The 19,206-nt window shown below is 40.2% G+C and overlaps 2 protein-coding genes across 3 annotated transcripts; one reads left to right on the forward strand and one right to left on the reverse strand.

Moving 5' to 3' along the window:
* Positions 1-653: 653 nt before the first annotated feature.
* On the reverse strand, positions 654-4,261 carry LOC138041802 (neurofilament medium polypeptide-like). The gene is made up of 3 exons (XM_068887498.1): positions 4,195-4,261; positions 2,802-2,961; positions 654-2,040 (listed from the first exon to the last, which is right to left on the reverse strand). The coding sequence occupies exons 1-3, from the start codon at positions 4,259-4,261 to the stop codon at positions 1,125-1,127; spliced, it is 1,143 nt and encodes a 380-aa protein (XP_068743599.1). The 3' UTR covers positions 654-1,124.
* LOC138043090 (DELTA-alicitoxin-Pse2b-like) lies at positions 4,109-7,369 on the forward strand. 2 transcript variants are annotated; one of them, XM_068889212.1, is made up of 2 exons: positions 4,109-4,225; positions 5,772-7,369. In XM_068889212.1, the coding sequence occupies exon 2, from the start codon at positions 5,811-5,813 to the stop codon at positions 7,266-7,268; it is 1,458 nt and encodes a 485-aa protein (XP_068745313.1). In that variant the 5' UTR covers positions 4,109-4,225; positions 5,772-5,810; the 3' UTR covers positions 7,269-7,369. The 2 variants fall into 2 exon arrangements, with proteins under 2 accessions (XP_068745313.1, XP_068745314.1); XM_068889213.1 differs by having other exon boundaries at positions 4,129-4,225; positions 5,777-7,369.
* The last annotated feature ends 11,837 nt before the right edge of the window (positions 7,370-19,206 follow it).

Below are 19,206 nucleotides of genomic sequence, written 5' to 3' on the forward strand. Positions count from 1 at the left end.
TTAAATAACGAACGATGGCGAAGAAAAATAACGAGGAATTTGATTGGCGTACCCGATAACAATAACGAGCATTCTGTTGGTTCTCAAAAACAAAGGGAAAGGAATGTGTCTCTCTCGTGAGCAGCTGTTAGTGGGGAGGAGCGTTGCGTGACGACCCAAATAACGGCTTCGAAGGAGACTATTACCATTCCTGAATTTCCTTTTTTTTTGAAATAGTTTCTTATTCGTACTCCTGCCAACAACCTAATGATTGAAAAAACTTAGATGCACTCTTCCTCGGAGAATTTGATATCATGGAGAGGAAGCATTGCAGTGACATTAGTGTCAGTAATTCAATGAAGATCTTTGAGTTTACAGGGGAAAGATTCCGGAGTAAGCGTCAAGAACATTTCAACCCGGGAGGATTTTTAGCCAATCGATTCACAGGACACTTATAAGGCTGCTTTTTAACCCACGAAACGGCAGCGACTTTTACTACCTCTGAGTGCTTTATGGATAAACAATCTTCAGTTGAAGAGAATCAGAATAACTAATTGAGTGAGAATATCGAATTCGCTGTAAATCGATATCAGATAGCAAATTTTGCCACGACTAATTGTAAAAATCACCTGATTGATCCTTCTCAAAGGTTTCCTCCAAGAGTTCTTCCTTGGTTTAATATTTAATTTACTAATTAGTTATAATTTTACTCACCCAAATGTCCAATCACAGATAACGATTAACGCGTAAGGGATACCAGAATGACAATATCCGCTACATCTAAGTTTCAGTGAGCATTTCTAGTCAATTCTAAAAGCAATTTAACTTACAGTTCACTTAATTTCATTATATCTAGGGGGAGAAAGTTTTCCTAAAATATTTCTCTGGAGCACCTTCAGAGAGCTTCTTCGACACTACGTATGTACCAGGCTTCTATGCAATACGCCTTTTTATCTTCGTCTTTTAATCAATCCAAAGTGTCGCCTCAGCGAACAATATTCGGCAGACAACATGATGAAGATAGTCGCAAAGAACACAGTAACTCCTTCAGGACTTTTCATAACGGATGTGTAGAATAGAATTAAGTTGCAATTGTAGTGATTTGGGCGGCGCGTTGAATGGAGTCGTACACTAATGAGATATCATCAAGTCGGTTTTGCTCCAGGTCGCGGAGGAATGGGTCCAGGAGGCTTGAGAGCGACCTTATTGGGTTTGTTATCAGCCGAAGAGAAAGAGGAAGGTTTTTTGCTCCCTGAGGCAAGTCCTGCTTTTTTCAAGTCAGATGGGTTAAGAGGCAGCGAGGCCGGCCTTTCCTCTGATGATTGTTTGGGAAATCGAGAGTCAACAGCCCTCAATGGAGGCCTACCGAGAATGTTAGGTGGATTAACAGCATCTGTGGCTTGCAGCTTTTTATTGCTCGTAGAACTTTGTGATACGTTCTTTTTCCAAGAAGGAGCAACCGGTTTGTCAATCACTCCCGCGTGACTTTCTGGGCGTTTCGGCTTCAACGGCTTTGCAGGTTCGCGTTTGTCAATCACACCCGCGAGGCTTTCAGGTCGTGAAGGTTTAGCGGGTTTGACTGGCCCTCTCCCTGACGGGAGAGGGGGAACAGCGGGTTTGTCTAATATTCCCGCATGGCTTTTCGGTCGAATAGGTTTGACATGATTACTAATCCCTGTTGGACTAGACACGCGATTCAAAGAAGCTCTCTTGTCATCTTTGGGAGGCCATTCTCGATTTCGCAGTTTTGGTGGCAAATACTTTGTAGTACTTTCCTCCTTTTCCGAAGCAGGTTTTTCAGGTTTGTTTGGCGTTGGTTTGAAAGCTACTAATGGCTGTGCATCTGGTTGATCTTGTTTGGCAGGTTCACTTGAAGGTTTACTAGAACCAAGGGCACCGCGTTTTAAAGTAACATCCTTCTGATTTCGCGTTGTATTGTTAAGGATTGGTCCCGAAATATTGGGTCTCGATTTTGCGGCCTCCACATCGTGACTAGTGCGAGCGGCTGGTCCACTCTGCCCTCTTTGTTGCTTAGGAGAGCCCCTGGACAGACCTCGGTAACTAAAAAAATGATCCAGACAAAAAGAAGTCAAAGGGATCAAGTATAAAAGAATAATAGACATATAAGAGCTTGGGGTTGGGTGGGTGTGTAGTTCACGCCAATCTCAGGTTGGGTATTATCAACCAAAAACAGCACGTTGTCGAGGTATTTTCATGAAACGTGCTTTCGACTTACATCGCAGAAAAGAAAAAAAGCTTAAGTCGACCGTACCTAAGGGATTCACTGTCTTCGACTCTAGAAAAAAAAAACAACTGATAAACGACAGAAATTGCCCTTGACTCAGACTCGTTGTGTAATGATATGGTAAAGGTACCATTTTTCTTTATGAAAAATGTGATTGCTCGCTTCCACAGTAATAATTCCTTAGCGTATTCCCTCGCCCATTTATCGTGTCAATTCCTCAGTACGACTCCGACTGAAATAAACGATATTTGCCTTTGGCACTCTGAACGGGGCAACCCATGGCGAGCGAGGCTAAGAATAGAAGTAGCGTTTGCGACTTAGGGCTGAAAGGTTCCGAAGTTGAGAAATCAGCTAACGAACGAGGTAGCAAGAGGAGCTCCCGGATTCAAGTTTGACTTTGACCACAAACTATGACTGTTAAGAGTAATCCTCGGTTCAAGTGATTTATCTCCCTCCAGCTATTTGTAAGCCAGTAGTATCAATTGGTGTTTTGGGGTGGACGAACACCTACGGTTGCTCTGTCTCGTTCTTGTCCTTCTCAATTGCACATTTGAAGGAGTTTCAAAATCCGACATACCTGCTCGGTGTTTTCTGCTTGAATGTGCGCCACTTCTGCATCAATTGTCCCCGATAAATGAAAGTGCATACAGCAGCGATCACCAGCAGAATGCATATCAACACAGCGGCCAAAATTCCTGCTAGATTGCTTCGCTTTTCAACCTGAGGTCCTCCAGTTCCTTTCGACAAAAGAAAAACCCTTCATCGTGCATGCATACCTGGTTAACCCTACCTAGGAGGCAAGGGCTCGTTTATTCAAAACCCCGAAAATTGCTGATAACAAGATCTTCGACGTTATAGACACATAAGCCCGAAGAGACATTCTAAAATGCAGTGTTTTCAAATTAGGGAAGGACAAAGGTATTAGCAAGTCTCACGAGTGGAAACGCACGAAGTTTTAGACTGGTCAAACTTTTGAGCCAACAACTCCAAACATTTCTTTTGTTTTGTGATCGCTGAAGCGTGATTGGTCAAAACGTGTAGAAAATTCATAAGAATCGATCATTAGGTACACAACACTTAAACTGTTAATCATCTACAGAGACAATTGCTACAATATATAACACTACAAGATAAAAAAAAGCTTAGCATGAATGGAATTTGGAGAATAAAAATAATAGACAGCGCATTGATGTCTTTAAATACTCAAGCACATTCCATCGGTGATAGGTTTTTTGTTTGCAGGTAGTATTATTGTAGCTATCGTGCCTTTAGTATTTATAATCAAGTTCCATTTTTGTTTCTTTTTTGACTTGATAATGACGTTAGGATAGCGTCGAAACGTCGTCGTTCTTTTTTTACTATTTAGCTTTTACTATGTTTAAAAATATTTCATCGCAGTTTTTTTATAACGAAATTCACTTCTACTTTTATTCGAAAGAGATGAAAAAAAAAAAGAAAAAAAAAAGGTTTATGGACATTAATGCGAGTCGTGATCAACTGAACGGGAGACCTTTTGTTAACTTGAGTATTAAAAAGCAAACTTAACGAGCGTCTTAGGTTTCCGGTACAAACCTAAATAATAGTACATGAAGAAATGTTTGCGTCAACATAAAAATAAGAAAAGCGATTTTAAAGAACGAGATTTTCTGAAAGGAATCATATTGTTGTAATAAAAAATTCACTTAAGCAATATTACATGAAAAGCGGAGAGTTTCTTGGGCCAGAAAAGAAAAAAAAACCGGCTAATTTGATATAAACTCATAAAATGTGTTACAAAGCCATTGCGTCTTCAATTTAGTTCTCTCGACAAGTACCAGTAAGTGATCAAATAAAGGACAACAAAAGGATAGCGTAAAAGGTGACATCCGTGAAAATTTTCAGCGACTTACATGCATATGAACCTGCAAGCTCAGACGTCCCTAACAAGACTATGCTATTTAATAACTAAGTTTCTGCCTCACTGGACATACCAGCAAGAAAGGGAGTCCAGGGAACATCAAGGTTAGTGATAAAACAGTGGAAGTTTAATCCACCCATAGATTATAATTTTGTTTTCAAAGCGTAAGTAATTGGCTTAATTGCATTTGAGGAGCGTGGATAAACAGGGCCATTAAAAAACAATGTACCTACGAGATATCAATTCTGCTTTTTGAGGTATTGTCTTTATATAGACTAACGTCATTATTACAATCGAGGGAGAATGAGAAGAAAAACTTTTCTGGGATTTTTTTTTTCACTTCATTCAATTCAAATATTACAGTTTGTTTCGCCGTTTGGGGGCGGATTAACACGATTGTCTGCTAAGATGGAAAGCATTTGTTGTGGGTTGTCTAACAGCAATAACAATTAACAAACAATAGCTTCCACGCACTTCGTATCTGGCAACATTGTACGATGATTCCACAAAATATACGTCGTTGCCTGATTCCCACTTAAGATTAGCTGCCTCATTACAATTAGTTTTAACGTTTTTACCCAGATATGCATCCCTTCGACTTTGTTGTGCTAAAAGATCTTTTATGTTTATGCTTATTTAAGTCTGTATTTATTGTAATGTTTCATATCCAGTAATTTATCAAAATACTAGCGTGGCATAGATCACGGCTTGATTCTAGACAGAAAAAATTAAAACTGAGAAATCTGCGGCAGTTTTCGGAAAACCAACTCGGGTTTGTTATCAATGATTTACTTAGGCCCTGTCTACAAGCAGGTAGGGTGACCTTACTGCCTCACTGCTAGGGTTTCCCTAGCAGGAGGGTCAAAGATAGCACGGGTTTACAAGCAAAATTTCACAGGTGGGGTTACCCTCCCTCCTTGTAAACAGGGCCTTAGTGCAAGAATTGATTTACCAAGAATAAAACACAAAAACGAATCTTTAATCTGCATGTGGCCTTTATTTCAAAATGAAACCGATTCCCAACTTGCATTTTCATGCCACTAATGCTGCCTTTATTAGTCACATCAAAAAGTTCAGCTATGTGGACAGTTTTTCTCATCTTTTTTAATTTCTCAGTGAGAACGAAAGTCCTTCGATGGACACAAAACCGAGCACAACAAAGTCTCTCCCCAAACTATGCATTTTCTTGAGAAAAAGAAACACCTCAGCACATAACCGGTAATAAATTCCATCATGGAAGGCCTGCCTTAAAGGCTAGCTTAAGCAGAGGCGTATTTAAGTAACAAATGGCAGACTGAAGTGACTCTCTTAAACCCTTGACAGTGGTTGCACTAACATTTCCGACAAATCGTCCATACTGATATGAGAGCATAGAGACTGGACCATTCCGGTTGGGGTCCAGTCGCACAAAAAAGCATTTTAAGTTCCTTATCGCTGGGGTGAGCAATCAGGCTATTCTCTTCGTTCATCTCACATGGCTGTCGCAATAATTCCTTGTGAATGAGGTATATTTAATCAACCAAACCACCCGTTTTTTTTTTCTGTCCACGCACTTGTGATTCAGTTATTTCCACCCATTGGTGACTTGAAATCAAGTTGCTGGCTTTGAAATATGTCATACTAAGCTAAATATGGATCCTTTATCGGTAGGTTAGGTGACACTGCTTCCAAAAACAGATTCTGTGAATCATGATCGTGCAAACACTGCTCCTCCTCTGCCTGTCAGCCACATTGAAAGGTGTCTTAGCGAACAATGATAGCGACACATTTGAGCTTGGAAAAGGGATCAATCTGCGAAAGGTCAACTTGTTGAGTGACTTTCAGGAACATGAGGCGAGCGTGTTCGAAGAATTGCCTTCCAGCTGCTTCAAAAGATCAGAGCTTCACTATTCAGGCAGTCATTTTGACTACTACGCAAGCACCAAAGCATTCTACTCCAAGACGGCCGTTGAAGCTGGTTTGGACGCATCACTGCAGTCTACATTCACTCTTGGAGCCACGCTAAGCAGCGTTATCCAGACGAAAGATTCAAAGACCAACGAAGTAAGTGGAATGTCTCTAAACGTCCGAGCATTGACGGAAAAGATCTTCGTAAAGAAGGATTGTTTGGATGACATCGATGTCTCCACTCTAACGAAGCGTCTTCTGAAGGAATTCGAAGGTCTTCCCTTAACATTTGACAAGCCTTGGCTCGCAAACTCCTGGAAGCCATACTACAATTTCTTGGAGACGTTCGGTTCCCATGTTATAACGTCCGTAAAGCGTGGATCAAGTATCAAGCAGACATCCTTTGCGGAGAGTTCCAAATCATACAGTCAGAGAGACTTTCAGGTGAAGAGCTGCGTTTCACTCGCAGGGCCTACCAGTGTTGGCAAAGTCGGCGTTGAAGCGTGTGCAAATGTCAGCCAAAGTGAAGCATCAAGTGCAAGCCACATGAACACGGTAGACAAACTCATCGTCCGCGGAGGGACCAAAGAAACCCGTAACGCGCTGTTCAAACAGAGGACGGAAGAACTGATTGAGAAGTTGATGAATGAAGCTGACGAGTCAGACTCCGCTGTGGAGCACAGTTTCAGACCAATTTGGGACATTCTACAAAGCCGCTTCGAGACAGGATCAGACAACTACATCAGAGCTGTAAACCTGCAGTATTACTACCTTGGTTACTTGAATTATGGCTGTTCACCTACAGAAAGTGGTAATGTACAGCTGCAAAAATTCGACTACACCAGAGATTCGACCAAGGGTTCCCCTGAATTTGAGTGCTCTTTGGCTTCAGAGGGGTGCCACAACAATAACGATTGTCACTACAGAGTGGGAATCAAGTGCGCCTGCTACGGTAAAACTTGCGTTCGCTACAAGGAAGAGAAACAAGACAACGGGGTCCCCAAGCATATTCCATACGCAAACTCAGACAAGAAATGGGGAAAGCATGGCTGTAAATGGAAAGTGGCTGGATTTAAGTGTCACTGCCGCAACGACAACCTTCGGGTGCGTAAAGTGAAATGGAGGATGCCAAGCAGAGATGCCGTTCAGAAAGGTGTCAGGCCTAATGTTGCTCACCATAGCTCGACGAAGCTAAGCCGTGATCAAGTTCGAAATGATTCAAAAGCTGAGATCAAATCCTACAATGTTGGCAACATTTAGAGAAGGCAGACGCAGTAAAATGAGTTTCTCCCTCAAATTTACATAGTGTTCACATGTGTTGTATGCAATGAAACAATATTAAAATGGCAGAGATAACAATTCCTGATTGAGTGACCATTTAATCATGCACGCATCCTTAGAGTCACAAATACAGATATCGGAATTATCGAAATTAACCTTTGATGATTTCCCCATCATTAAACTTGAAATTCAACGTGGACCGATCACGGAAAACATTTTTAAACGCGAAGTTAAGCTCAGTATTTGTTGTCGTCTGTGTATCTCAATGATAAACCAGCCTCAATGCGTTTCGAGCCGAGTATTTAATAATGTGCGGCCTGTTTCCTTGCGGATGAGGGGAGGGAATTCTGAGAAGGCTCGGGCGATCCGAACAGTTCCCTCTCGCCTTGATCCACATTCGCCAGTCGCCACCCACGTTTTGGTGATTCCCATTTCCTCTTTGCAAATATTTCCCCACTGATGCGGACCAAACGTTTTCCAATTTCTCCTTCATAATAACGTCCTACTGTTACATATTTTACGTCTTCCCCCTGATTTGATTTTAGTGTACTATATTTCGACTGGCCAAACCAGCCTTCTTCAGGTGCAATGAGAGTTTACATCGGATTGTTTCTATGTACATATATATAGTAAATGGATGTTGGCGTAGTACCGGAAAAATGTGATAAAATATGGTAGTTACAACAAATTTGAATTCAAATATTAAGAGTAAAGGAAAAGTAACGGAAGTGACTGCAAATAATAAACTGAAATCTAATACGTTTCTTCGCGGATATTAAGACCATTAGAATCAATTGTCCTGCCTTTGAAATCAAAAAAGGCTCCCCGTTCTTACGGATCGAGTCTCTGTTGGAAAATATTTTTTTCGGTAGAATTTATTGCATGTCCTTAGAAATGGTGTGTGGGGAGAGGAGAGGAAATGTTCTGCGACTGTAGTAGGTTTGGATTTGGTTTTAGCGTTATCTAAAATGCGGCGGTGTTCATTAAAACGGTCTTTTAAACGTCGTTCAGTTTCTCCTATGTACTGTAGATGGCATCTGTTACATGCATTGAATCATGTAGATAAGGTTTTTAGTTTCGCAAGTTATGTGGGAATTTATGCCGGGAGCGTGTTTCGCCAGTAGAGAAGAATGTGTAGTTGGTTGGTCCATGGAAAACGTAAGGACAGGTAGCGCAGTTTTTGCCACAGCGAAAAGAACCGGAAGGAAGTGTGGAATTAAAAAGGGTTGCATTAGGGGACAGTTTAGCTGTAACTAGCAGGTCGCGAAGGCTAGGGGAGAGTCTGAAAGCCACAACAGGTAGGTGTAGAAAAGCATGTCCTTAGAAATGGTTTGTGGGGAGAGGAGAGGAAATGTTCTGCGACTGTAGTAGGTTTGGATTTGGTTTTAGCTGTAACTAGCAGGTTGCGAAGGCTAGGGGAGAGTCTGAAAGCCACAACAGGTAGGTATAGAAAAGCATTTTTGCAGCGGTCAGAGGAGAGAAGAAGGTTGTAGTGTTTTTTTATTACGTTGAAGATGGAAGGAAGTGATGGAATATAGGTCGTTATGAAAGGTATGCGTTCAGGTTTGTTTATCTGTTAGGTTGTAGGATATGTATGTGGGGAATCTCTGCGGCGCGTTGTATTTGATTGGTAACAAAGTCGCGTTTGTAACGGCGTTTCAGAAGGTATGTCGTTAGTTCAGTAGTGCGAATCTTGAACGTTTCGTTGGTAGAACAAATTAGAATAAAGTAAATGTTGGTGTTTGTCTGTAGGTTTCGTGTACAGGTCTGTATTTATGCCGCTCCGTCCCTAGTTAGTGAGACGTTATAAACGTCAAGAAAAAAAACATTGGTGGGAGAGTGTGAGCTGGTGAATTTTATGGTAGGGTGAATGCTGTTGAGATAATCGAAGAACATTTTAAGGTTCTCCGGACTTTCAGTCCAGGTCATAAAAATGTCGTCGATGTATCTCAACCAAGTATGGGGTTGAAATGGGGCGTTCCTTAGAGCAATTTTTTCCGAAATGTCCAAGGAAAAGGTTAGCAAAAGAGGGGGCCATTTTAGTGCCCATAGCTGTGCCCTGGATTTGAAGGTAGTGGCTATCATTAAAAGTGAAGTTATTCATGGTGAGAATCATGCGGATGAGGTCATAAATAGTGCCAATAGGAATGGTGTTGTGAGGATCAGTATGTAACTGAAAATTATCACAAGCATTAATAGCTTCATTATGTGGAATACTGGTGTATAAAGATGAGACGTCAGTGTTACAAATAATGAATTAGAGGGTTATTTGCCAATGGTAAGGAGTTTATTGAGAAAATTATTAGTGTCTAACATAAGATGGTAGTTTGTGGACAAAAGGTTGAAGATGGTGGTCAACAAAATGGGATATGCGTTCAGTGGGATGACTATTGGATGAAACAATGGGGCGTCCTGGGTTACCGGGCTTGTGTATTTTAAAAAGACCAGTTATCGGTATATGATTATTGCATCACCTAGGAAAAAGGTATCTATTAACGTAACAGCTTGTGATATTCAACAGAGAAGTGATATTAAGTATTTAGGAGTTTTTATCGATGATACTTTAAAATGGGAATACAGCATGTTAATAATCGATTAGCAAAGAATCTGGGCATATTTTAGTAACAAGCTTCGCTATTATGTCTCTATTAGTACTCTTAGGCAACTCTATTATAACCTCATCTACCCTTATGTTTCATATGGTTTGATCAATTCATTGTTGGGGAACTGCAAGCCAAACTCGACTTCAAACTGTAAAAAGAAAACAAAACAAGTGTATTCGGTCCATATTTTTTGCTTCCCAAAGAGAAACTGCTTCTATTTACTATAAACTACTCGAAATTCATACTCTTAAAAATGTATTAAATATTAGGATGGCATCCGTTATCTACTGGTTGCCTCCTGCCAGTTGGGGTTCTTAATAATGTTTCTATCAACTTTGAATTGTTTCTTTCACATTGTTAAAAGTGGGGTGGCTGTAAACTAGCTCGATAGCTAAGTGCACTTCCACTATAAACAAAGCATTTACATTTTTTTTACATTTATAAACTTAAGCATTTCCCTTTTTAAGTAAAAAAAATACCTGCATCCAGAATTCATAGCTATAACACTAGATATGCCTCAAGAGACAACTTATACAGACCTGTGTCCAAAACCAATTATGGGCTTTCAAGATTTACACCAACAGCTTCTAGTATTTGGGAAAATATACCTTATAATATTAAAACTTTACCTTTTCCTTTTTTTATTAAACAGTATAAGCGCTACCTCCTTGACAGCCAAATATAATAATGATAGTTAGGAAGGAAGGGAATATGATTATTATATTCCCTTCCTTCCTGATTATTATTATTATTATTATTATTAGTATTATTATTTTTATATTATTTTTTGTGTTTGAACTTAATTTAATGTAAGACTCCTTGGATGCAACTCATTGATGTATATAATATTGTATATTTATCTAAATTTGTCAATTTCTTAATTTATTACTATTAATTTAATTTTTATCTGTACTACCTATTTTGCTAGTTCACTTCTATACATATATCATTATGTATATATTTTTGTTTTCCTTTCATTTAATTCCTGTGGTAGTGGCCATCTCGAAAGCATTTGCTACTATGGCCACTACGCACTTTTCCACTTTTTCTCACTCAAGTATAATTAGTCTGTTTCCTTCTTTCTTTTAATTGTTATGTCCATTATTTATTTTCTGAAATAGTGCAAAATAATAATAAGAAATCTTGAATCTTAAATCTTGGAAGGATGTAAAAACGTCCTGGTTTTACGTCAGGTTCTATGAGGTATTGTTTTGTCCTCTTGTCAATCCGTTGCTCTGAATATTTGAATTCAAATTTGTTGTAACTACCATATTTTATCACATTTTTTCCACTATTACGTCAACATCCATTTACTATATATATCTACATAGAAGCAATCCAATGTAAACTCTAATTGTACCTGAAGAAAGCTGATTTGGCCAGCCGAAACATAGTACACCTCTAAAATCAAATCTACGTTGTATCGGCTCTTGCTCAAAATATTTAGCTTCTCAACTTGTAATTACGCCGATCAGATCAACCCACTGATCCAACGTACACCGACAGGAAGATTGTCCACGGTTGCTTGCTTGAAAACTCTGTAAATTACGGCCCGCGTTTTCCCCCTGAGATTTACAGCCCAAGCGCGAAGAGCTCCTGGGCCATAGTTAAAGGGGGAGAAACAAGGGTTCATAATTTACAGTGCATATCTCTGTGGTAATCAGGCCCGTGGGTAAGGAAACTAGTTGAAGTCAAGAGGATTGATCAACTGCCACAAAGACTGCCGTGTCAAAATCCGAATCTTGGCTTTTTGAAATAGTTGCTTGCAAGATACAAACGGTTTTAGTTTATGTAACATAAACGACTGAACTTGCTAGAGAGTGTTTTATCAAAATTTCAAAATTAGCTGGCCGTACAGCGGACATACTGTAGAATAAGACCCGCTAATTTAGTCAATCACAGCGCGCGTACCATATGAGAGCTATAATAAATTTGTCTTATTTCTTACATTCATTTTTTTACTAACCCTGAAATCAGTTTAATTCATTGCATGACAAAAAATAGCTGCAAAATTGGTTCTTGATACATACATACTGGAAATAAGGCAAACAGGCAAGAAATTTAAAAGTGTTTGGGGATCATGATGTTAAAAGCTGATTTAACGTATATATATTCCTCAAACATTTGAACGATGAAGGCAGTAATAGCGGCCCAACCATTTCTCTGTTAAAAGCTGACAAAAATAGCTGGGTTAGAAAGCGTGTTGCATGTAGTCGAGATCAAGATTTTGGAAAAATGTTCTGTAAACCTTTCATGCTCGTGTAAGCGGAGCATACAAATTCAAGGCTTACACACCATGCATAGTTAATAGAGGAAAATGGTTTGGAAGCTCGGCAAACATCAGAGGAGCAAACAAAGATGCCAAGATTTAGGTTGGAAAGTCCACGACCGTGCACAATCTTTTGTTTTGCGCTCATACACCATGCATGAATTACGCAAGCAACACGTTTCTATTGGTTAGTTCCTCAGTACGGAGAAAACAACTATTGTGTTTTGTGCACGGTCAAGGCCAAAAAAGAGAACAAAAACATACAACAAAGAAATTTGTCTGGTTTCATAACCATTCCCCTCTATTAACTATGTACACACTATCTAGCCGAGCAAACCTTTTAACGAAATCGTTGGTACTCTTTACTTTCACCATTTAAAGTAAAGACATTGAAAAAATCGCCATTTTGTTCACTGTGTGCCACAATGACCAAACTGAAGGTTCGAGGTTTCGGGAAAAATAGCATTCCGGAGAAAATGCAAAACTGTGACATGCTCACGCGTGACCTACCTTTCTGAACAGGTTTGTTCACTGTGACAACGCCTGTTCGTCCAGGTATTTGACGACTGCTCGAAGAGGCATTTTCCTAGGTAGGTAATCTATAGGTACTTTTTTTAGACTTGAGAATCCCCAACATAAAGGGCCAGATTCAGATAAGAGTCAATGTTAAAGTTGTGTTTGATCGCATTTTATTTCTATCCCAACTACTGCCTATTCGCAGCATCACAAATTTAAGATGGTGCCTACTATTGTTATTGCGCATACGTTCTGCGTTTCTCCAGATACTAGGGTTTCCTATCGCTGATGCCTACTAATACAGGGATATTTTTGCGCGGTTTAAAACTATGCAGAAAAGTAGACCTTTGTAAGTACTCTTGTCATCCAAAAAAGAAAATTGGGGGTAACCATGGCTTCTTTAGAGATAATTAAGCTTCAATTTGAGAAAGAACGCTTTACATTGCTGTGCATTTTAGAGCTTTTTACAACTATTGTTCATGCATTATCTTTGAAAAATGTGTGGTTACCCCGGTTACCCCCAATTTTCTTTTTGCATTTCAATCTCTTGTTAAGATCAACCTTTCCTGCATAATCAAAAATCGGGGCAAAAATACATTTGAATTAGCAGGCACCGTCCGTAAATACCAAAAAAGTGCTATTCAGCATTCAGTTTTTTAAATCACCACGGTCCAAGTGGCTTACTAGAGCTGCATTTTTCCTTATCGAATTTTGCCGACAAAAAGTAAAGATATTTAGAAAAAACGTAGAAATTAAAAAAAATTCTATACCACTGAGGTTTTGTGAACCAAACGGCGATATAAATATTTAAATGTTCGATTCCATGTGTAAGAAAAATTTTTTTCGCTTTAGTCGTTTCATTTCCGTGTTAGCAGGTATCTTTTCTTTTTTCGTTCGCTGGGCTAACGAGCACGGAAAGAGAGGCCTCTGCAATGGGCGAAAGTCACTGTGTTGAGCATGCACGGCGTTCATGTTGTGTGGGCTTACTTAACAACAGCTGAATTACTGTAAGGGAATGCACGGGACACAGCAGGCTCTAGTGACAAAGTCAGAAGAGTTTGAAGAGTGCCGACCAAGATTGTGGACTGCGCTTGGATCAAATTGAGTATCGACCCATGGCAGGGGTTTCTTTTCCCGTACTCGTCAGCCCAGCGAACGCAAAAGAAAAGAGACCTCTGCTAGCAGGGAATCGTTTCATGAGCTAGAAGCCCAAGATACCTAGGGAGTTGAGTTGAACACAATTATATAATTGAAAAACTAACTGGAATAGTTAACTAATAATTGCTTTCGTCAGGCAAATGATCATCAAAGATGACCTGAAATTACATGTAATCTTACAATAGCCGCGTCTACGTAAACATGGCAAGGAAAGTAACGAGAAACACGTCTAAGGTATAAACGCATTAAAAGCAAATACAACGCATAGAAAACACAATCGACTTTTGTCATCGACTGGTGACAGTAAATGATCTCCCATTCATAAATGAACTGATTTCACATCCCCGAGACAACTGACACCTTTTTCAAGATGGCGGATATGGAATAAGCCTTACGGTAAATTTGCGCGTGCAATTGTCTTTAGCTCGTGCGCCATCACAGAAGAGGCTGTTGGCCGATTACTACAAGTAGCGAAGACGTTTGCCAAAAAAAAAAAAAAAATTCCGCAAAGCCTCTACAGAAACGCATGCGCACATTTGGTTCCATACCTTCAAAGCTGAGTAGAGCGAGGCAGTTAATTTAGAAGTAGATGTTTTCGTGTCGATTAAATGAGTTCCTGGGCCATATTTCAAAACAGCGAGGTCGAATTTGTTTCGTTTCCTCAAAATCGAAACGTATCTGTTTTAACTTCAGGAAGAACTATTTACACAGTGAGCCAGTCAAAACAGAGTTTGTAATTGCAAATCTTAACATCTATGAGATGCAAAAACAAACTTGTGAACACGTGAACCTGAACACAAGAGCGAAGAAAATGGGTCATAAATATGAAGTTTTGACTATCTGAATGATTTTGGGATAGATTAAAGAGATATATTGTTGAAAATCCAAAGTTATCTCTCTTCGTGTTAATGAGTAATGTAAACAATCTTCGCACTGGTGAGTCGTAGTAATAAATTGGGTTAACCCGGAACCAGTTATTGGAAAGCTTGTAACTGCCGAGGTTCGCATGTAACACAAGTAATAGAAGATTCACGGAAAGCGGATTCGCAATGTTATCCAGTGTCATTTGAAGGTAAAATAGGTTGTAGACTTAATGCTTCGATGTATTGCGCATCTGTATCTGTCCTTCTCTTCTTGAGAGGCTTTTCTCACTGTTCAGAGAGTTTGCGTCCACATTTCTAACTTTATTTGTCGAGAGTTTCAATAGACGGAGCGAAATAAATATGACAGACCGAGTCACCCACACTACAGTATTTTATCTTTTTCCTGCCATTACCATTTTAGTCTTCTTCGCAGCCGTTATTAGGGTCGTCACGCAACGCTCCTCTCCACTAACGGCTGCTCACGAGAGAGACACATTCCTTTCCCTAAAATTGACCAGTAAGAAACAGGCTTCCATATTCTGGAAACCTGGTCCAAGTCCGTCTACATTACTTCAAAGCAAACATGGCGGATCTATCTTCTTTTTCAAAAGTGTGTGAACAATTCAAGTTTAGCGAGTTAAACAAGCATAAAAAAGAAGCGATTATATCTGCAGTGCTGAAGAAAAAGGACGTATACTGGCTTTGGAAAATCTGTCATTTTTCAAGCTCTACCTATGGTATTTGACGGCTTCACTGGCGAGTCTGGCCACATTGTGATTGTTGTTTCGCCTTTGCTTTTCCTCATTAAGGATCAAACCGAAAACGCTTACGACAGGTAGGAATATCACTGCGTAAGTCTGAGCGACGCGAGTACGAAGGGAGAAATAGATCTCCTTGAAAGAGAATTTTATTCGGTTGTTTACGCGACGCCAGAGTCGTTAAATAACGAACGATGGCGAAGAAAAATAACGAGGAATTTGATTGGCGTACCCGATAACAATAACGAGCATTCTGTTGGTTCTCAAAAACAAAGGGAAAGGAATGTGTCTCTCTCGTGAGCAGCTGTTAGTGGGGAGGAGCGTTGCGTGACGACCCAAAATAACGGCTTCGAAGGAGACTATTACCATTCCTGAATTTCCTTTTTTTTTGAAATAGTTTCTTATTCGTACTCATGCCAACAACCTAATGATTGAAAAAACTTAGATGCACTCTTCCTCGGAGAATTTGATATCATGGAGAGGAAGCATTGCAGTGACATTAGTGTCAGTAATTCAATGAAGATCTTTGAGTTTACAGGGGAAAGATTCCGGAGTAAGCGTCAAGAACATTTCAACCCGGGAGGATTTTTAGCCAATCGATTCACAGGACACTTATAAGGCTGCTTTTTAACCCACGAAACGGCAGCGACTTTTACTACCTCTGAGTGCTTTAATGGATAAACAATCTTCAGTTGAAGAGACTCAGAATAACTAATTGAGTGAGAATATCGAATTCGCTGTAAATCGATATCAGATAGCAAATTTTGCCACGACTATTGTAAAAATCACCTGATTGATCCTTCTCAAAGGTTTCCTCCAAGAGTTCTTCCTTGGTTTAATATTTAATTTACTAATTAGTTATAATTTTACTCACCCAAATGTCCAATCACAGATAACGATTAACGCGTAAGGGATACCAGAATGGACAATATCCGCTACATCTAAGTTTCAGTGAGCATTTTCTAGTCAATTCTAAAAGCAATTTAACTTACAGTTCACTTAATTTCATTATATCTAGGGGGAGAAAAGTTTTCCTAAAATATTTCTCTGGAGCACCTTCAGAGAGCTTCTTCGACACTACGTATGTACCAGGCTTCTATGCAATACGCCTTTTTATCTTCGTCTTTTTAATCAATCCAAAGTGTCGCCTCAGCGAACAATATTCGGCAGACAACATGATGAAGATAGTCGCAAAGAAAACAGTAACTCCTTCAGGACTTTTCATAACGGATGTGTAGAATAGAATTAAGTTGCAATTGTAGTGATTTGGGCGGCGCGTTGAATGGAGTCGTACACTAATGAGATATCATCAAGTCGGTTTTGCTCCAGGTCGCGGAGGAATGGGTCCAGGAGGCTTGAGAGCGACCTTATTGGGTTTGTTATCAGCCGAAGAGAAAGAGGAAGGTTTTTTGCTCCCTGAGGCAAGTCCTGCTTTTTTCAAGTCAGATGGGTTAAGAGGCAGCGAGGCCGGCCTTTCCTCTGATGATTGTTTGGGAAATCGAGAGTCAACAGCCCTCAATGGAGGCCTACCGAGAATGTTAGGTGGATTAACAGCATCTGTGGCTTGCAGCTTTTTATTGCCTCGTAGAACTTTGTGATCGTTGTCTTTTTCCAAGAAGGAGCAACCGGTTTGTCAATCACTCCCGCGTGACTTTCTGGGCGTTTCGGCTTCAACGGCTTTGCAGGTTCGCGTTTGTCAATCACACCCGCGAGGCTTTCAGGTCGTGAAGGTTTAGCGGGTTTGACTGGCCCTCTCCCTGACGGGAGAGGGGAACAGCGGGTTTGTCTAATATTCCCGCATGGCTTTTCGGTCGAATAGGTTTGACATGATTACTAATCCCTGTTGGACTAGACACGCGATTCAAAGAAGCTCTCTTGTCATCTTTGGGAGGCCATTCTCGATTTCGCAGTTTTGGTGGCAAATACTTTGTAGTACTTCCTCCTTTTCCGAAGCAGGTTTTTCAGGTTTGTTTGGCGTTGGTTTGAAAGCTACTAATGGCTGTGCATCTGGTTGATCTTGTTTGGCAGGTTTCACTTGAAGGTTTACTAGAACCAAGGGCACCGCGTTTTAAGTACCATCCTTCTGATTTCGCGTTGTATTGTTAAGGATTGGTCCCGAAATATTGGGTCTCGATTTTGCGGCCTCCACATCGTGACTCGTGCGAGCGGCTGGTCCACTCTGCCCTCTTTGTTGCTTAGGAGAGCCCCGGACAGACCTCGGTAACTAAAAAAATGATCCAGACAAAAAGAAGTCAAAGGGATCAAGTATAAAAGAATAATAGACATATATGAGCTTTGGGTTGGGTGGGTGTGTAGTTCACGCCAATCTCAGGTTGGGTATTATCAACCAAAAACAGCACGTTGTCGAGGTATTTTCATGAAACGTGCTTTTCGACTTACATCGCAGAAAAGAAAAAAGCTTAAGTCGACCGTACCTAAGGGATTCACTGTCTTCGACTCTAGAAAAAAAAAACAACTGATAAACGACAGAAATTGCCCTTGACTCAGACTCGTTGTGTGTATGATATGGTAAAGGTACCATTTTTCTTTATGAAAAATGTGATTGCTCGCTTCCACAGTAATAATTCCTTAGCGTATTCCCTCGCCCATTTATCGTGTCAATTCCTCAGTACGACTCCGACTGAAATAAACGATATTTGCCTTTGGCACTCTGAACGGGGCAACCCATGGCGAGCGAGGCTAAGAATAGAAGTAGCGTTTGCGACTTAGGGCTGAAAAGGTTCCGAAGTTGAGAAATCAGCTAACGACGAGGTAGCAAGAGGAGCTCCCGATTCAAGTTTGACTTTGACCACAAACTATGACTGTTAAGAGTAATCCTCGGTTCAAGTGATTTATCTCCCTCCAGCTATTTGTAAGCCAGTAGTATCAATTGGTGTTTTGGGGTGGACGAACACCTACGGTTGCTCTGTCTCGTTCTTGTCCTTCTCAATTGCACATTTGAAGGAGTTTCAAAATCCGACATACCCGCTCGGTGTTTTCTGCTTGAATGTGCGCCATTTCTGCATCAATTGTCCCCGATAAATGAAAGTGCATACAGCAGCGATCACCAGCAGAATGCATATCAACACAGCGGCCAAAATTCCTGCTAGATTGCTTCGCTTTTCAACCTGAGGTCCTCCAGTTCCTTTCGACAAAAGAAAAACCCTTCATCGTGCATGCATACCTGGTTAACCCTACCTAGGAGGCAAGGGCTCGTTTATTCAAAAACCCCCGAAATTGCTGATAACAAGATCTTCGACGTTATAGACACATAAGCCCGAAGAGACATTCTAAAATGCAGTGTTTTCAAATTAGGGAAGGACAAAGGTATTAGCAAGTCTCACGAGTGGAAACGCACGAAGTTTTAGACTGGTCAACTTTTGAGCCAACAACTCCAAACATTTCTTTTGTTTTGTGATCGCTGAAGCGTGATTGGTCAAAACGTGTAGAAAATTCATAAGAATCGATCATTAGGTACACAACACTTAAACTGTTAATCATCTACAGAGACAATTGCTACAATATATAACACTACAAGATAAAAAAAAGCTTAGCATGAATGGAATTTGGAGAATAAAAATAATAGACAGCGCATTGATGTCTTTAAATACTCAAGCACATTCCATCGGTGATAGGTTTTTTGTTTGCAGGTAGTATTATTGTAGCTATCGTGCCTTTAGTATTTATAATCAAGTTCCATTTTTTTTGTTTCTTTTTTGACTTGATAATGACGTTAGGATAGCGTCGAAA

This window comes from Montipora capricornis, chromosome 3 (genome assembly GCF_036669925.1).
Source record: "Montipora capricornis isolate CH-2021 chromosome 3, ASM3666992v2, whole genome shotgun sequence".
NCBI classification, from domain to species: Eukaryota; Metazoa; Cnidaria; class Anthozoa; order Scleractinia; family Acroporidae; genus Montipora; species Montipora capricornis.